This window comes from Tyto alba, unplaced genomic scaffold (genome assembly GCF_018691265.1).
Source record: "Tyto alba isolate M040663 unplaced genomic scaffold, T.alba_DEE_v4.0 Super-Scaffold_18, whole genome shotgun sequence".
Lineage (NCBI taxonomy): Eukaryota > Metazoa > Chordata > Aves > Strigiformes > Tytonidae > Tyto > Tyto alba.
This window is the reverse complement of record NW_024881280.1, coordinates 30,621,582-30,640,363: the sequence shown is the minus strand read 5'-3', so window position 1 is coordinate 30,640,363 and position 18,782 is coordinate 30,621,582. Positions and strand designations below refer to the sequence as shown.

General features: G+C 38.5%; 1 protein-coding gene across 5 annotated transcripts in view; it reads left to right on the top strand.

Annotated features, from left to right (window-relative positions):
* Positions 1–18,782, top strand: part of RPS6KA5 (ribosomal protein S6 kinase A5) — an 84,159-nt gene that overhangs the window by 35,778 nt on the left and 29,599 nt on the right. For 3 of the 5 annotated variants that reach the window (XM_042790810.1, XM_042790811.1, XM_042790812.1), the window contains 2 exons: positions 14,985–15,068; positions 17,674–17,777. In XM_042790810.1, the coding sequence (XP_042646744.1) occupies positions 14,985–15,068; positions 17,674–17,777 (188 nt within the window). Of the gene's footprint in view, positions 1–14,153; positions 14,282–14,984; positions 15,069–17,673; positions 17,778–18,782 lie in introns of those variants that run through there. The other 2 variants (XM_033010544.2, XM_033010545.2) reach the window with 2 other exon arrangements.

The following is an 18,782-nucleotide window of genomic DNA, read 5'->3' as shown; positions in this document are numbered from 1 at the left end:
CCAAGAGGTATCCCTTTTTCAGGGCTTATCGCAAAGATGATTGTGCTTTCCCAGACTGGAGTAATAATGCAGAAGACTGGAGCTCAAAATACATTCTGTCCAGATTTTGATGCCAAAATATCAAAGTGCCAGTAAGAATTTTTGCAAGACAAATCATCATTTCTTATAGTGACTGCTCTAATGGTACTATTTTCTTATTGTAATATACCACTTAAAAATTACATTTTGGGGAGAAATACTGATCTGTGTGTTAAATAGCCTGGTATCTTCTATCAGATCTTAGAATAGTATGTTGCTAGTCAGCTCAGGAAAATTCTATTTCCTTTCCAAGGGGAAAAAGAGTAACTTTTTGAGGGTAAACACTGCCATCCTCATTAATCTTTTTTTCTCATAGATTTATTTTTTTTCTTAAACCTCTTGAATTACTGCAAATACCTAACTTCAGTGAAACTTGGGCAACCAGGTGTGAAAAACTTACATGACCAGAAATTCACAGCCGTATGAAAATGAATTTAGAATCAGATGGATTGTATTTGAGTAAAAATTGTTCGCTCCTACTCCTCTACCATTTACATCTGGTGCTCTCTGATACTATAAATGTTTATTTGACATTTCCTATGCATTTTTTTCTTTACATTTTGTTTTTAAAAAATGACTTTTTGAAGACTTGCAGTGGCAGCTAGTAGAATTCTTCCCAAAATAGGTACTCTTTCATACCTTATAATTTTGCTGCTGTTTGAAGAAAGAGGATTTTTTCAGGTTTTGCTTTGTATACCATTCTTCTCGCTTTTGGTAGTTACCTCTCCTCAAAAGATGATGCTTTAGAAAACAAATTTTCCAAAAATCGAAATTTTGAGAGGAACCTAGTACAAAACGTTCATCTGGGATGACAGTGGTACATACTTGCATTCCTCCCACACAGTAATGTGCTGTTTCTGAATTTTTTTGCCTGCATAATTGAGACTTTTGTTTTCTCTTAGTTATTTGCTTTACAAATCCATTATCAGGAACTGGTTTAAATAATTCTTTGCAGAAGTGCAATTGCATTGCACTGCAAAAGCAAACATAGCCATTGTATAAATCTGTGGAAAGGGTTTCTTGAACCTCCACTTGACATTAAATGAGAGTGTAGCCTTGCACTGAGTTATGGTTTGGGACCACAGCTGTAGAGGTCGTGTGTTTCTTGGCTGGCATGCACTAACAGGTCTAGCTGTTCTCCTTTCTGAGTGCCTGTTCTGATGGCAGCTGCTGGCAGGCAAATCCTCAGTCGTGCTTGAAAAATTCAGTAACCTGATTCTACGTTTCTTTTGGAAGCAGAAGTCATTAGTGTGTCTAGTTCTGGCAAGAGGTATGGTAACCAGCATGGTATTTTGTCTTAACTGGCTTCTTCAATTAGGAAGAGCTACCAGGAGAGGATTTTTAATAATTTCAGATCATCATCATAAATTTATTTTTTTATTAAATCATCTTCAGATGACATTTCAAACTAGTGGACCTTTGATCTCTGCCATATTGCCACTGTTCTTGGTCTAGGCTAAACCTTTCCTTTCATACTACAATCTTCATTATGATTTTGTCGAATGCAGCAGAGCAGTCTAACTAGTGTACCACTAAACATTTTTCCTATCTTTGTTCTTCCTCCTCTGTCTCCGACCGATATCACAGTTTTGATCCTGAATAGAAGTTTGTTGTGATTTGGGCCCAGCCAGCCACTAAGCAGCATGCAGCTGCTCACTCACTCCTGCCCCTGGTTGGAAGGGGAAAAGAAAATGTAATGAAAGGCTCATGAGTCAAGACAAGGACAGGGAGGGATCACTTGGCACTTATGGTGATGGGCAAAACAGACTCGATGTGTGTGGGGGTGGAAATTAATTTATTGCCAATCAAATCAGAGTAGGATAATGAGAAATAAAACCGAGTCCTAAAACACCTTCCCCTCTACCCCTCCCTTCTTCCCAGGCTCAGTTTTGCTCCCAGTTTCTCTACTTCCCCCACCCCGTCAAGCACCACTGGGGGACAGGGAATGGGGGTTGTGGTCAGTTCACCTGTTGTTTCTGCCGCTCCTTCCTCTTCAGTGGGAGGGCTCCTCACATTCTTCCCCTGTTCCAGCGTGGGGTCTCTCCCACAGGAGACAGTTCTCCATGAACTTCTCCAACATGAATCGTTCCCACGGGGTCACAAGTCCTGCCAGCAAAGCTGTGTCAGTGTGGGCTCTTCTCTCCACTGGTCCACAGGTCCTGCCAGGATCCTGCTTCAGTGCGGGCTTCCCACAGAGTCCCAGCTTTCTTCAGGCATCCACCTGCTTCGATGTGGGGTCCTCCACGGGCTGCAGGTAGAGATCTGCTCCACCGTGGACCTCCACGGGCTGCAGGGCACAGCCTGCCTCACCGTGGTCTTCACAGTCGAGTTCAGGGGGAATCTCTGCTCCGGTGCCTGGAGCACCGCCTGCCCCTCCTTCTTCACTGACCTTGGTGTCTGCAGGGTTGTGTCTCTCACATCCCTCTCCTCTCTCTACTGCAGGTTACCCAGCAGGTTTTTTTTGCCCTTAAATACATGATCACAGAGGCGCAGCCACCATTGCTGATTGGTTTGGCCTTGGCCAGAGGTGGGTCTGACTTGGAGCTGGGGAAGTTTCTAGCAGCTTCTCGAGGAGCCATCCCTGTAGCCCCCTCCCTGCTACCAAAACCCTGGCATACAAACCCAATATGAAGTAACAGCTACAGAAGCAGCCGTCTACAGCTGAGAGATCTTTTGGGTGAAGCTGTATTCTTTCTGATACGGATGGCTTAATTATACAGCGTTATGTCTGGGTATTATGACCAAAAAGGCTCCCAAAAGAACTTAAAAAAAAAAAAGGTGAGAAAAAAGAAGAAACCAGCCATGTATGCATGCACGCACTGTGTTAGAACAGGATTTTTGTTTTTCATTTTAAATCTACATCACATCCTTGAACCATGAGAGGGCTATTCTGTCAATTTTCATATGCCTTCCTAAATTGAGACTATAATTATTGTTATGCTGGTCTATTAAAATGATGGCGAAGAATGTTACAGATCTGATTTCTACAGAAATGTTTTCTTTTTCTTGGTGCATTTTGACTTTTCAGGTAAATATCAGTAAAATCACTTTCAGATAGGATGACCTCTAACATTCACTGAAGGTACAAGGCCTGTTTCTGCATGGAATTTAGGCTTTTCATTCTTTACTTGTGATTTTCCTGAAATGCAAAATCCATTCAGCACCTCTGCTATATGGTCTCTACAGCATCACAATTAAATTTCCACTTATGTCAGTATTCTTGTGATTTTTAACCTATGTTCCTGCTTTTCTCATTGAACTTCCCAAGGGAACTCTAATGGTTCACTTAATCAGTAGCTTATAGACAGTTTGCTGATAGCGGATACATGAGATACTCTGTGTGATACTGCTGAACTCTTCAGCTGCTTAAGTTCTTCAGTTTTATAATCTGTTTCTAGAGGAACTCTGGCTCCTGAGTAGTTTGTCAGAGAGCAGCAGGACAGGGAGACTGCTCCCCACAGCAGTGCAAGCTGGGAGCTAAGGGTAACGGCATACATCAGTATGCTCACTGACCGGTGGTGCAATCCCACAGTTGCCAAACAAGAAAATCAGAGCAAGTCTAGTGGCAGTAAGACAGGCTCAGACATCAGTCCAGTGGCTATCAGGCAAGCTTGCTGTGAGGAGGGAATCTTGAGGTCAAGCCAGGATTTGAAGTTGGTGGATCAGGATCAGTGAGGTACACAGCCAAGTACAGGCACACCTGTGGCAGAACTGACACAAGGATGGAGAATGAGAGCCTGAACTTCAGCTTGCAGCTGGAGGTGGAAGAGGCCCCTGACAGGTTCCACCCAGGTTACTCAGCTGCACTGTGTCAGTGTTGGTCACATGCCTTAACCCCTGGGATTGGGGAAGGAGGTTGCAGAGCCTCAGGGCCCTGACGTGGTTACGCTAGGAAAGTTTTCACTATTTATGTGTGTAGCCAACATCTGTGTTCTGGCTTTCAGAATTCTAATTACATCTACTTACAGGTGTACAAAATAGCAACAATAATGATACTGTCCATTGTATTCTAGAAATTGTGCTATGTTTTTTAAAATTTGATTGATGTTATTTGCTAAACTACTGATGGAGCCCGGAGAGGGTCTAATTAATGCAACCTGCAAGTTAACTTTGATTTTGAAGCTCCTTTAACAAAGGAAGATAGACAACTTTGGACTTGAAATGTTTGTTTAGAGGTATAAACAGTTAAGGAAGATAGTGTTATTCCAGCATAACTCCTGGGTTTGTCAAATGAAAAGCAACAGTGAGACTTCTCTAGCACAGTAAATACTGACATCTGTTCATACCTAGAAATGTTCTACCACTTCAGGCACTTGAGGAGATTAAGAAATTGATTATATACTGCTGTTGAAAGGACAAGTAAATGATTTCATTTGATAACCTGTGAAACTCTAGGTGGGCCCATACCCCTAGTTAAGTTTGAGTCTTAGTCCTGAATGCAGTAGCATAATACATCCTTTTTAGCCTCTACTCCCCGAATTTGCTTATTTCTCAACTAACTACATTTTTTCTTCAATGACCTCATAAAAATAGTAGAATGAACGATGCTTATGTCAACATCCAAATATGCACTGAATAAATTAAAATGATTAAAAGGGACAGTCTAGTGTGTATTGTCTAAAATGTTCTTCCTTGTTAACTAAGAAATTGTTGAAACCATAAAATAGAATGGTCATTTGCCATAGTATTGTGGCTGAAGCTACCCCTGTTATATTGATACTGATAAATATGCACACTAGGGGATTGCAGGAACCCCACAAAAACATGTTAGCATTATCCTTCAAGAGGGTTCACTGCCTGTTTAGCATGTTTCCAGTAGTGTTACTTCATGCTGGCATTTGTAGTTCTGTATTGGAGTCTGCTTTTCTGCCTTACCCTCTTGAGTGAGACCTGTGGAAGTGTAACATGCAGATTTCATTTGGGGTGACTTGTTCATCATAGGGTGAAGTGTCACAGTCCTAGCCAGGTATCAGTTATGAATATTTATGCAAAGAGTGTTGGGACTTCTGCTCGTTCAATTTAAATTAATACCAGGAGCTGTTAAATATCCTAATGCAAAGTTAGATACTTGGTATTTTTGGGGACAGTGTTGTTCTCCCAGGCAGTATTTTCACTAAAGCCTTCGTAAGAGCATACTAGGGGTGTTAGTTGCCATCACTGAACCTTGAAAACAGAATGATACAATCTATTATATGTCTTTCATTTGAGCAGACTGACTTTTCTTCTGCTAAACACTTGTAGCTGATGCAAAAGAAAGAGCAGACTTCTCACGTGGTCTTAACTTTGTGTGGAGAAGAAGCATATGAAATCATAGACATTGTTCTGTGGGTTTCCTGTTCAGAATTTGCGTGAAGCATTTACTTAAGAAAAATTCTATTTCTGAAGTTAGTATATTGATCATCATACCACAAAAGGAACCAGTCATTTGAGGAACTTTACAAGCAGTTCTGGATTTACCCAATATAACCTGGCAGTCTGTGACAATATCCAACACAATTTACAGCAGTCTTTTCACAGAGACCAGAAATACCTGACAAGACCAAATCTTCTTTGAAGAATCTGCTGTATTGTCCCCTTTCTTAATTTTATAAAGACTGGTGAAGCGTTCTGTATACATAACATTTCCCTGATGAACAAAAATGTTTTCCTGGCACAGTTGAAACATGCAGTGTTCTGGTCTCACTGAATCATAAAATTGTAGAATATCCCGAGTTGGATCATTGAGGTTAACTCCTGACTCTACACAGGGCCACCTGAAAGTTAAACTGCCTGTCTAAGACTTTTCCAAACACATTCTTTAACACTGACAGGCTTGGGGCCATGACCACTTCTGTGAGGAACTTGTTTCAGTGCTTGACCCACCCTCTTGGTGAAGAATTTTTTTCCTAATATCCACTCTGAACTTGCCCTCATGCAGCTTTAAGCTATTCCTTTGCTTTCTATCAGTGGACACCAGAGAGAAAAGATTGGCACCTGCCTCCCTGTTCCCTCTCATGAGAACATTGTAGATAGTAGTAAGGTTACCCCTCCATCTCTTCTGCTTTTAGCTGAACAAAGCTAGTATCCTCATCCGCTCTGCAAAAATGATGCCCTCTAGTCCTTTCAACATTTTTGTTGCTCTGCTTTGGACACATTCTAGTATTTTTATATCCTTACACAGTGGACCCTAAAACTGCACACAATACTCAAAGTGGGGCTGCACCAATGATGTGTGAAGTGGGACAATGATTTTTTTTTTTTTCTTGTGGACTTGTTTGCATAATGTCCTTAATGCACTCAGGATACGCTTGTCCCTTTTTTTCACCTGGACACACTGATGCCTCATACTGAGCTTACCATCAACAGAACCCCCAAATCCCCTTCTGTAGGGATGTACTCCAGCCTCCTGTCCCACACTCTATACATTGATCTCTCGCTGCAGACGAGATCAATTGCCCCTGGTTTCCTTCGTTAGAAATTGGTTGATGTGCCTAGGAAACATGAATGACTTCAAGGATGAAGCTTCTCTCTGTGTTTCTCCTCCTTATAGTTTGTGGCATCTAGCAAGCAATCATCTTGGCTGAACTTCTTGAGAGCCAAAAGAGCAGCACCCCTGCAGATCTTATTTACTCTAGAACATAAGTTGGAAATGCACCATCTTGTGCAAGAAATACAATACTGTGGTGTCACAGAAATGTTAACATCTGCCATTCATTTTTATTCCATGTGATCCCTTACCCAATTGTGAGTCTTACCCTGTACAAAGGCATGGGTTTTTGGCATCTTTATCTCCCAGGAAATTACCACATACCATGTACCTGATAATATAGGAAGACCTACCCTCCATCAGAGAAGAAAACTTGGGTTGTAAACCCAAGGAATAACAATCAAGGTTACAGATTTTCATGTGCTAGAATGCTTATTCACTAAAGAGCATTCAGAACAAGGTCTTTATATTCATTATAACTTTACCAGTTCCAAAAAGTTGGTTTGAAAATTTAAATCAGGTGGAGACTGGCTTTCTTTTTTGTTGTATATATATATTACATGCAGACTGCTTCCAGATTGTTGTAGGTGAGAGGCATTTTCATGGAAGAGTGATAGATTTTACTTACAGCCCTGAGTATTTTATAGAAGTTGGAAACATAGTAATAGCTCATGTAATTTACATGGTGTACACATTCACATGAAGTATAACCTGTTAGCTGATTGCTTAAAAAGACCCAGGATATGTGGAGTTTTAGCTAAACTCTGATTTTCATAAGTCTGATTTTTCGTTTCTATACCTGATCTGAAAGTTGGTATGGAGAATTTTACTACAAGGAATTGTCCTTGACTTTAAGTAGAAAGATCATATTTGTATCAGATTAAAAACCTTTTTTAAACTTGCTGTGCAATTTCAGAGTACCTCCAACAACAGTTAAGCATTCCTCTTGTCTTGCTAGGTTGTAACATTTTGAAACCTTTCATAATCATGTGGTCAGATTGAGTGAATGAAGCAATTTAATTTGCCAACTAACAAGTGTGGACAAGCATAGGAATCTTGTAAGAATGTTGCTGAAATCTGTGCAAGAACCCAGCCAAAACACGCATAGTAATTATCTTTATTTCTCTATAACAAAAATGTCACAAGAACCAGTATGTAATTCTCGTCTGGATTGGAGAATTTTTCAGTGGATTTATGGAGAGTCAATCCTGAGAGCAGCCCAGAATACTTTCAGTGAGCTTTTGTGTGGCTACCTGGTTCCCTTCTGTTCCATTGCCGTGTGTCACTATGTGCTCCTCAGTTGTGGAGTTGTTGCTGGCAGATGAAATACTTGCCTTTGGAGGCTGCAACTCTGACTCTCCAACTCTAGAGGTTGTCTTTGTGCTCTTCGGCCCAACAGCACTTAAGTGTTTCTAGGTTTTGGTTTTGTTGTTTTTAATATTGAATGCACTAAAAGAGTAATTCTTAAGCTATTTGATGATGTTAGTGGAATATTTTATATGAATACAGAATGCAAGTTCAAGCCAGTTTAATAGCTGAGAAGTGCCCTTTCCCTATTGTTGTGTAGTTTCCATTTCTTGAAATTCTTAACTAGAAATTATATACTCTAGGGTTGAACCAAGGCTTTTGACCATATCCTATCATTGCTTCTATTAGCAAGGAATTCCTGTTAGAGAACATATATACTATTAAAAAACATCTAGAGAAGAGGAGGTTTTTTGGTTTTTTGTTTTTTTTTTTTTTTCTTTAACTTGCAAAATTATTTGAGGAGTCAAGTTTCACGGTTTGAAGGAATGACAGTAGTATGGTTTCAGAATGTGTCATATCTGATGTTCAGGGTAGTAATCCAGCTCAGTTAAGAACAAAGTATTTGTGCGCTAAGTAGTTGGAGAACAGAAGCAGTCTGTTCTGTTTCAAAGGTGACCTTTCATGTAGTTGGGAGAACTAGGTCCTAATTGCAAATGCTGAAAAGAATGGCTTCAGTGAATACTTGGCTAATCTGGCTAAAATGTGTTTGCACAAAGACTGTTGTGAATAAAATAAGTCGAAGGATCCAAGTGTCTGTTGGAGCAGTGGCATGTGTTGTTTGAATGCAATTTGTCAAGTTGAAGAAGTACTTCAAAGGCCATATATTTAAATGTTAAATAATATGTCTTCAAATTGCAGAAGACTCTTAAGACACTTGAGTGATTTCCATATATGCATTCACACTTTGGAGATAAAATCACAAATGCTTAAGCTTTGAAGCATTTTCCCAAAGCAGTATTTGTATGGAAAATAGATGCTCTCCTTAAGCTTGGTGCACATGCTAGAATAGTGTGCTTGGAATATGCCTCGGTTTCCTGAGCCAGATACTCTAGATGGAGCATCTGCTTATCCTTTGCAGGTGTGCTTTGTTTTGTTTTACCTATGTTAGTATTCTGTTGGGTCGCTTTATCTCAACTCACCCTTTCCAGCATTCACACCTCTGTAGTCTTCTTTCATGTTTTTGTTTGGATGCTTTGCTTTGATGGGTACTTGTTTCAGAGGCCTCAGGAACAAAACAAAATCTTGTGGGTTCTTAAGGCTTTGCTTGATCTTTTTTTTTATATTTTTTGTTTTGTTCCCATTTCTCCAGTGGTCAAATGGCATGCTCCAGTTTGCTCAGTCTGTCTCTTTTACAAATAGCCAATTTGGCAACAGATGGGTGTATTTTGTGCTTAATGTTTGTATAGACTGTATGTTGCTCTCGATGTAACTCTTAGTTACCTGCCGAAGTCTGAATAGAAATCTTATTTTCTTTAGTATTCAGCAGCAGCATACGGATGACACCATTGACTCAGGAGGTACTCAACACATCAGCCCTTGCCTGCTTGAAGCTTGAACCTTTCAATGTGGTTCATCATCTTTTGCTCTGGGGCTGCTTTGGAGCTCCAAAAGTTGTTTTCTGTACTTTCCTTCAAGCTGACTTGGGTGCCCTGTCTGCCATGCTATGAGTAAGCATGGCAATCGCAAGATGCAATTTTCAGTTACGCAGATCTTGCTTTCCAGAGAGTATGGTTAATTTGATTTTTTTTTAATTATTATTTTTATTGATTCCCTGAACTAATGATGCTCTCTGCTCACTGAAGCAGTAATAATACCATATAACAGTCCCTTGGAATCTTGTCCTCTGCTCTAAGATGACATTTTTCTTTATGAATACTGGTTTGGCCCTGACATTTTTACGGTTGTCTATCTGTGTCCTCCTAGCTGAAGACGTCTTCAGCTAAGTATTAAAACACAGTTTGTTTCTCAGATGCAGATCTTTGGGTGCATGTGATAAAATAATAAAGGCCTTCACCCCCTAGGTGCTGGGAAACACCTGTCTTGCATCTGTTGTCTCTATTTCTTTGCCCAGTTCCCATGCCCTCTTGGATGTGTTAGGACATTGAAGCAGACGTTTTCAGTGCACTTGGTCTGTGTGAGGTTTTCTGTGGCACTGGAAGCTAATACCATCCTTCCAGCACAGTAACTTCTTAAATAAGGCATAATGGAAGTGGCCCTTTGTCCAATTAGTTGGCTGCCAAAAGGCAGTTGACCTAGTAGAGATGAACCTTTTAGGAGCATGTTGTGCGTGTGTGATTCCTTGGCTCTCCTGAAGTCTCATCTAATTCCCATGGTTCACTTTGGAATTGCAGTTCTTGTCTCACATACCCTGTTGTGACCTGTTGTCTTAGCAAAGAAGACCCTGCTCTGAGGTTTTTTTCTTTGGTGAAGCGACTGTCTTCCAGGACAGATGCTAATCCACATTACACCTCTCCATCTTGGACAGTCACAGAATTCTAATTCTCTGTCCTAAAGCTGCTTGGTGGCTAGGTGCTGTCAACATTTCCTGGTTGGAAGACAAATTATGCCCTTTCTTCTTTGATGAAGGAACAGGAAGATGGGATGCTAAAATAGATGCTCTGGAGAAAAAGCTGCAGGGATCATACAGCCATGGTATTGAAAGTGCCTTGGCAAGTTAAAGCAGTTAGATTTCACGGGGGTGCTCAGATCACTCAGACGATTCCAGAGAACTTGGAAACAGGGTAGTGCACTATCTTTTTTTATATTGCCATAAGTGGAATGGGAAAAGTTAGACGTCTACCCCATGTATAGTACTAGAGTATTTATTAGAAACAGTCTGGTAATACCACCTGTGGCACAGCCACAGTGTCAGTGCGTGGCTCATCTTGAAGAGTAAGTGTTAAGGGAAGATAACTTGTCTTTCTAATTTATCAGAGATGGTTTAATGGAGTGAACTACCTGGCTGTCCAGGTGAACCTATTTATATTCATTGATCAAGAACTTGTAACAAAATTGTCTTTGTATCAGTGGCTTTGTGAAAAAAAGTTGCACTTCTAAGTAGCTAGCTGGTTTGAAGTAGCCACTTTGTATACCTTTACTAGAAACAGTGCAATTTCATAGACATTCAGGAATGATACCGAACTTGGTAAACGAAAAAAAAAAAAAAAAAAAACCAGAAATCAAAACGAGCTGTTGTGATAGAAGACTGAAGACTATCTCCAGATTATCTGTAAACATGGAAGCACTGCTGATTGGGAACAAACATAATACCACTCTTTCAAAGACATTGTCATATTGAGTTATTAGAGATGGGTTACCCATGCTCCTGTTTCCTTCCGTTAGTGTCTGATTGCTTGCTGTTCTGCAACTCAGAAGAGGGGACCACAATGTTTAAGGCATGTGTGCTCGGTGAGGGAAGAAAATGAGCATGCTGCATTACGCAAAAAATTCTTAAACTTGAGTATGTGCAAGATGTGCACGTTCAGTGAGAATTCACCTGTAGATAACCCAAGTTCAGTTGTTGTTTAGTAACTTCCTTTCCTGTCTTATGTCTTATAACATTGAAGTATTAATAATGTGGATCCTGGAATTTGGATTCATGTTATAAAGTTCAATTAAATGTAAATTGGGGGGGAATAATACAAAATGGAGTTTGGTTGTGGTTTTTGAAATTGGGGGTGTGCTGCATACTTGATTTGTGAGTAAAATGTGATTTCACATCTGAATGGTAAAATACAACTTGCAGTGACTTTCTGTCACAGAATGGCTGAGGTTGAGAGGGACCTCTGGGGGTCACCCTGTCCAACCCTCCTGCCCAAACACAGCCACCTCGAGCCAGCTGTCCACAGCCAAGTCCAGAAGCCTTCTGAGTATCTCCAAGGAGGGAGGCTCCACCACCTCCCTGGGCAACCTGTGCCAGTGCTCAGTCACGCTTGGAGGGAAAAAGTGTTTCCTGATGTTCAGAGGGAACCTCCTGTGTCTCAGTCTGTGCCCGCTGCCTCTGGTCCTGGCATTGGGCACCACTGAAAAGAGCCTGGCTCCCCCTTCTTTGCCCCCTCCCTTCAGGCATTTACATACACTGACGAGATCCCCCTGAGCCTTCCCTTCTCCAGGTGGAACAGTCCCAGGTCTCTTGGCCTTTCCTCGTCTCTTCCAGTCACCTAACCATCTTTGTGGCCCTTTGCTGGACTCTCTCCAGAATATCCATGTCTCTCTTGTACTGGGGAGACCAGAACTGGATAAAAAGGGAAACTGTTATTGGAGGTGACGTTCTTTGAAAATAGTTTCAGACCCACATGTAGTGCATAATAGTAAAGACTATTGGTGGCTGACTAGAAGAGGCACGTTAACAATGAGAAATTCACATAAGCACTTCTAGTGAAACTTAATACTATAAAAACTGTGTTTTGTAAGTAACAGCTTATAATTTAATAAAACACAACATGAACGGAGGTGTCTAATAAAAGTATCCAGATTTGGTGACTTGAGCTGTCTGAAGTCAGGGCTCTGCAGCATTTTAGGAAGGCAAATCTGTGTTAACCTGTAGTCAGATGAGGATGCTTTGCTTTCAGGCAGTTAGCTTTGTTAACCTGGGCAGTGCTGTAGTCCTCCGAGCTTTTTTGTGTGGTTAAATAAGAAACTGTAAGTAGTTGATATCAGTGTGTTTTCTTAATGATCACCCTGTAGCAGTCATAAGCTGGTTCCAACAGGGCTTCTGGAATATGATACTGGTATATGTAACGGCAAATCAGTGTTGTTAGGAAGAAAATGCTCAGTGGGTCAATTTTTTTTTTTCCTACCTAATGCTGAATTCCAGTTTACCACTTAATTTCTTGCTAAGAACTCTGCTTGTGATAATCATCTGCTTTCTTCTTGGCTGTGTTCAGCCTCGAATTTCAGCAGTTAGACCACTTCTAAACTGAAAAGGTGGCAAGAGCAAAAGGATACAAGTACTTACCTATGTGGATTAGAAGTTGGGTTTGTTACAAACCTTATTACAAACATATCCCAGAATGGTTTCAGTTTATAAATACCTGTTTGTGATTTGCAATATGAGTTTTTAATATTGAAATTTATCCCTAAGAGACTATTTTAAATGTTACAATACCAATTTTTTAAACCTCAAAAATTATTTTGGGCATTTTAAACACTGAATTTTGCAAGGGACAAAACAATACCTCAGACGTGAATTTAAGAAATATATTAATTTTCAAATACTGTTGCAGAAATTCCATCTCTCATATTAAAAGGTAAAATGATTGTAAAATGTAAAAAAGATAAAAACTAAATATAATAGAAAATCAGAACCACCAGTTATGTATAGTAAGGATTGTAATTGTTCCTCAGAAAAGCTACTACTAATAATTCTGCATGTTTTGAAATGTTTTTAGTGGGCCTTCTCACCAGCAAAAGGTACCTGAGATCAGAAGGGTTCTGCTGTACCACTGTATACATTCATATACAACTCCCCAGTCTGTTTCTTGTCACTGTAGTATCTTGTAGCCTAGCTTTATTACACAACACGGAAAAAAAAAAGAAAAACCTAATTTTGCAGGTGATTGCTGAATTTGCAACTAGTAAAATGATAATAGTTTTCACCCATTTCTTTTGATATATTAGCATTAGAAATTGTTTTCATAAATCTCATCTTGGCTACAGTATCTTTACTCTTTGGAGAGGTAGCAAGTGAAGAATAGTTTCGTTTTGCATCATTTTTCACTCCCCTTCCTTTTCCTTCTTCCCTTTCTTTCCCCCTCTCTCTCTCCCAGCTGAAGGAAAAATGAACAGAGGGATATATGAATAGCTTTAGGTTGTCTGATGCCAGGAAGGAGGGCTAGGAATTTCCACAATTCTTTTGATTTTGTTTTTGATTTTTATCACACTATTTTTCTTTTAGATAACAGGTACTGGAAAAGATAATCAAAGAGAAAAAATAGTTGTGTCAAAAGAAAGTGAAATCATGAAGAGTTTATTATTTTATGGTTTTGTCTCAGAAGTTAATATTTCAAGTTAATATTTGAACAAAATGAGGCCTGTAACTTATTTTGAACTCAGAATTTGACCCCAAAGAACCAGTCACAGTATATGTATTTTAATAAATACAGTTTAATAATATGCTGTTGGACTGTTTGATTTTTATGCCTCAGGGTAGCACTGAGCACTATTTCTACTTTTAGAAGCTTCCTCTCATTAGTGTAGTACATTCTCTTATATAGCACCTGTTTTTAACTCCAAATCTGAATCTACAAATGTAAAACCTGACTTTTGAAATATTTGCTTTTTTGAACACTCTTCTTTAAAGGACCTATCAGGATCTCTCCCCAAAATGCTAGAAGCTTGAAGGATAAGGGAGGAACAATGTTGCATGGCCCAAACACATGTGCTTTCGTCATTAGCAAGGTACAGCATGACCTCATGTTGACCTCAAAGGTAAATCGCTAACAGGGAACAATTATACATGCCTGTGAAAGCAGCTTAGTTTTGAACATAATCAAGACAATAACTTCAGTGTGTAGAATAAAATTAAATTTACAACTCTGTCTGTCTGCCTTTCTCTTTCTCTCTCTTGTCTCTCTCCAAGTCTCTTCTTGAGAGTATGTTGTGGTTTTTTTATATGTGTGTGTTGCAAAATAAAATTACTTTTCTAGAGGTCGTAATAAATTCCTAAATATGGGGAACCCAAAGGATCTTGTATCCAATATAGTCAAATTGTACATCTTACAATGAAATGCTCTCTTTAATGGAAAGGTTTCATTTGTTGTTTAGAGTATTGATATTGCAGCCTTCAGAATGTGTGTCTATATTACCTTGGGGAATCTTGTGTAGTTCTGAAATGTATAGATCATTTAGACTTATGGGAAGGTTTTTAAAATACCAATATGTTAATTTTTGTGTGCTTTTCTTAGACTGCCACACAAACCTATGACATTTTATTTTTTCATAGAAGACTGTAAATAATGTGTAGCATTATGTGATACATCTCTACATATGATGGAATATGATTTAGCTAGCAGTTCTGAGCTATTTGGAGAAGAATTGCTGCCAGCATCTTGGAACTGTTAGCCTTATCTGTCCCATATGATTTGTATAATGTAATTGTTTGACGTGATTTTTATTTTCTTTTTTTTGCTAGAATGAAAGAGCATATTCCTTCTGTGGAACAATAGAATACATGGCTCCAGATATTGTAAGAGGAGGAGATACAGGACATGATAAGGTACGTTCTATCTAAGTTTATTACTGAAAAGAAATTATTTTCTTTGGACAACACTGCTGTTCGGCTTGAGGGTTTTTTGTAAAATGTAATAGTGTCTTATTTAAACATGCCCTATTTCAGGGTGTCCTAAAACAGATTACTGCCTATATTTTAAAACATTAATATGATGTGTTTTCAGTCTTAAGTAAAAGGCATATTTATAAAGATATTGAGGCTCGTTTGTGTTCCATTCAACATGCATTCTAAATGTGCAATGGAACAAAAAAAAGCTTAGCTGATACTTACCGTTAAATAAAAAACTGTTTAGTTCAGAGTGGAAAAATGACTGTTTATGGCTAATTCTGATATATTTTTAAAATTGTACATCAGGGGAATCTGTTATCTTTCTTGAAATATGAAGTGGGTTATTAATGTTCTCAGATTGTAAAAATTAATTCTGTTGAGCTTGAGGCTCAAGTTTTATTATGAATTAAAGTGTCAGTAATTGATGGGAAAGATCAAGACAACCATAATTCACAGGTGATACTTGAAACCAAAAAAACCCTACTTCCCAAAAGAATTCTGCAGTATTCCTAGGTAAATTATTCTGATTGCTCACTATACTGAGACATTCTGGAGAATATTTAACCTCTCAGGTTTTTTGCTGTAGGTTGAGTTGACTTGTCTTTCTGTTGGGTGTCACAGAATATAGTTGATCACAGTTCCTCTTATAATAGCCTTTTTAAGGAATGGAAAATGTTGTGTCACCCTCCATCTCCTTTTTCCAGACTAACTGGACTCAGTTTGACTTTGGCCTGAGTAGGTTCTTTGTTCTCCATCTCTATGCATTCTTCTTCTGTTTTGGTGTGAGTTTGCCTGGGTATATCTTCAGGTAGGGAGCACTGTGGTGGGCACAGTGTTTCAGCTAAGAGTTGGCAGTTCGAAGCACAGCAGAATTATTATCTCCCCTCTCTTCTATTAAACATAAATTAAAATGTGCTTTGTCTTTTTGCTTACTCACTGTCTCACACCTGCTTTATATTCCACTATACCCTCTGCATCTTTGTCTTACCATACTGCTTACCTAGTCATTATTAAAAATTGATTTTTACAAACTTACGAATTGAAGATCTTTCCTACACTCCATTTCTTAGTTTAGTCGTCAGCTTCTGAGCATCTCTCCAATGTATCAGTCTCTTTGAATTGTGATGCCATCCTCTCAAGTGCTTACAAATTCAATATTGTTGCTGGTTTAGAGAGGAATCTCTGTTCTGTTACCTTCAGTTGGTTCTATCTGATACTTTCATTGGACGTAGTGCAGATCCATAGAGTATTCTGTAAGAAATAGCTTCACAGTTTGATCCCAAATGTTAGCTGATAAATAAGGACAGTTTTGCAGTTACCTATGTGATAATAATTGTTTACACCACACACTCTGCCTCACCATTGGCAGTGTATTTCATACTTACTGCATATCTAGCAACTCAAAGGTCTTATGAAATAAAAAGAGGAAATGAGATTGCTTTAGTATGCTGCACTCTCAGTAATCAGAGTTTTTGATTTCTAATCTCTTCTAGATAGCTGCATTGTTTGTATAAGACCTTTAGTATTTCAGTATTTTTTTAAAGTTTTATTTCTGATTCTGCAGATCTTCCTTTTCTTTTGGAAATGCACATGCCAAGAAAATTATTTTTTGGTATTTTCTCTGATCATTGTGTATTTGCAAAGATAATTACTCACTGTACAGAGACTTTTTCAGCTAATTCTTCTAGACACCCTTGACTGAATATGTGAAGCATCAGATTTTGTGTATCTTGAAGCAAAAAACTCTAAAATATGAGGCCAAATTGTCATAATTTCACTAATTGTTTTCCTGTATTCTATTAATGTTATCAACATAAGCAGAACTTAGTTTCATTGATTTGCAAATTTAGTGGAAATAAAACTGAGAAGTTCAAACACCTGTAGTTAAATTAATTTTGTTGAAATGGCTAAACTGCTTCCTTTATTTGTAGTAGCACCTTTTCTTTTGAAAGAGAGAAATATTTTGTAAGTCATGAGGTATCAGAGATAGGAATAATATGATTAGTATATGGGAAGCCAAAGATCACATGTGTTACCAGGGAATATAAGATAAAATTCCATAGCATTTTCAGGTGCCCTGATTAACTGTGACTGGTGCTTTTAAAAAAGTTCTTTAGTTTCGTTCTCAAGCTCCTAAAAGCTCCGGTTCCACTGCTTCTTAGCAAGGCTTAGGTTCCTCTGTTATTTCAAGCACATTTTAGAATTCTTATTGCTTCACAGTGGTAAAAATAAAAATGAATTCTGGGGGGGGAGAATGGGGGGTGGCAGGGAAAGGAACTTTTAGTTAGTGGAGAGAGTTCAGCTTGAGAAATTAGTTGATGAAGCTAAGTGGAGACATTTCACAATAAAACTAATTTGTCATAGAAAATGCCTCCAATCAGTACTGCAATTGTTTATGCTTTATTGTATCCATGTTTGCCTTTGTATTGGTAGGTGGGTTCTTCCTTTGCTAGTTGCTTTCTGGGTGCATTGTTTTGTTCCTTCTTTTGTTAACAATTTTACTTAATGTATCATAACATACATAATTATTGTTGTTCTCTAGGCTGTTGATTGGTGGAGTGTTGGTGTTCTTATGTATGAATTATTAACTGGAGCATCACCATTTACAGTTGATGGAGAGAAGAATTCCCAAGCAGAGATTTCTAGGTAAGATTCAAAACAGTAAAGTATATGTGCTTGCTCACAAAGTGATGCTTATGCCATAATATATGTTTTGTGAGAGTTTTAATCTAAAATTTAGGAAGAAAGTGGTACCAGGATAACATTTTAGGTGCTTCAGTTCTGTTTAATAGAATGACACCTGGAAGCAGGTAGGTTTTATTAACCTCAGCTGGTTATTGAAAGAGTAGAACTGACCTCTACAAAAGACCCATTTCGTTTAAACTGCAGTGGAACTAGAGCTTTGTAGATATTCAACCCTGTTGCATGTTTACTGTTGAAAAGGAAGTAAAATGAGATACAAAATGATATGTAAATAGAATTATCACATTCAAAATCTTGATACATAATGAAACGTATATTTAGCCAGAGATATTTATGTCAGCTCCTGCTAGATCACTTCATCAGATTACAGGTTTAAAGTGTCAGGATGTGTCCTACTCCCACCTTTTTGTCACAGGTAATATTTATTTTATTAGTGTATAATGTGAAACAAAGAACATGGTGTTTCCTAGCCATACTTGCATATCTGAGAAGAAATGAATATGATACATATGGAAATGAAATAACCTATACCATTCTTAGATTTTACATGCAAACTTTTCCTGACTATCAGCTTTCAGTAATCCTTATGCTTTAAAGCTTTGTTTTCAGTACCTGTGTAAAAGCATTAGAACATTTTAAAATAACAAAGCAATAAGCTTGCCCAAAACAAATTACTCCCTCCAAAATGAGCGTTTTCTGTTACTGGATTTCTGTTGGAGTGGGGAGTTGAGGGCTTAAATTGCACAAATTAGTAACTGCTGTCAAGATCCGCTTGTAAATCCAGTCCCCAAACTAAGAATCGTGCTTCTATTGGAATGTACTGCCATGGTTCTGACCCTCACCTAAAGTCACTTGATATTTAAGATTATAATGGGCAGCAGGTCATACTTCATATATACAATTTCTTACATAATTTATTTTACTTCTGTTATAAGTTCAGGCAATTTA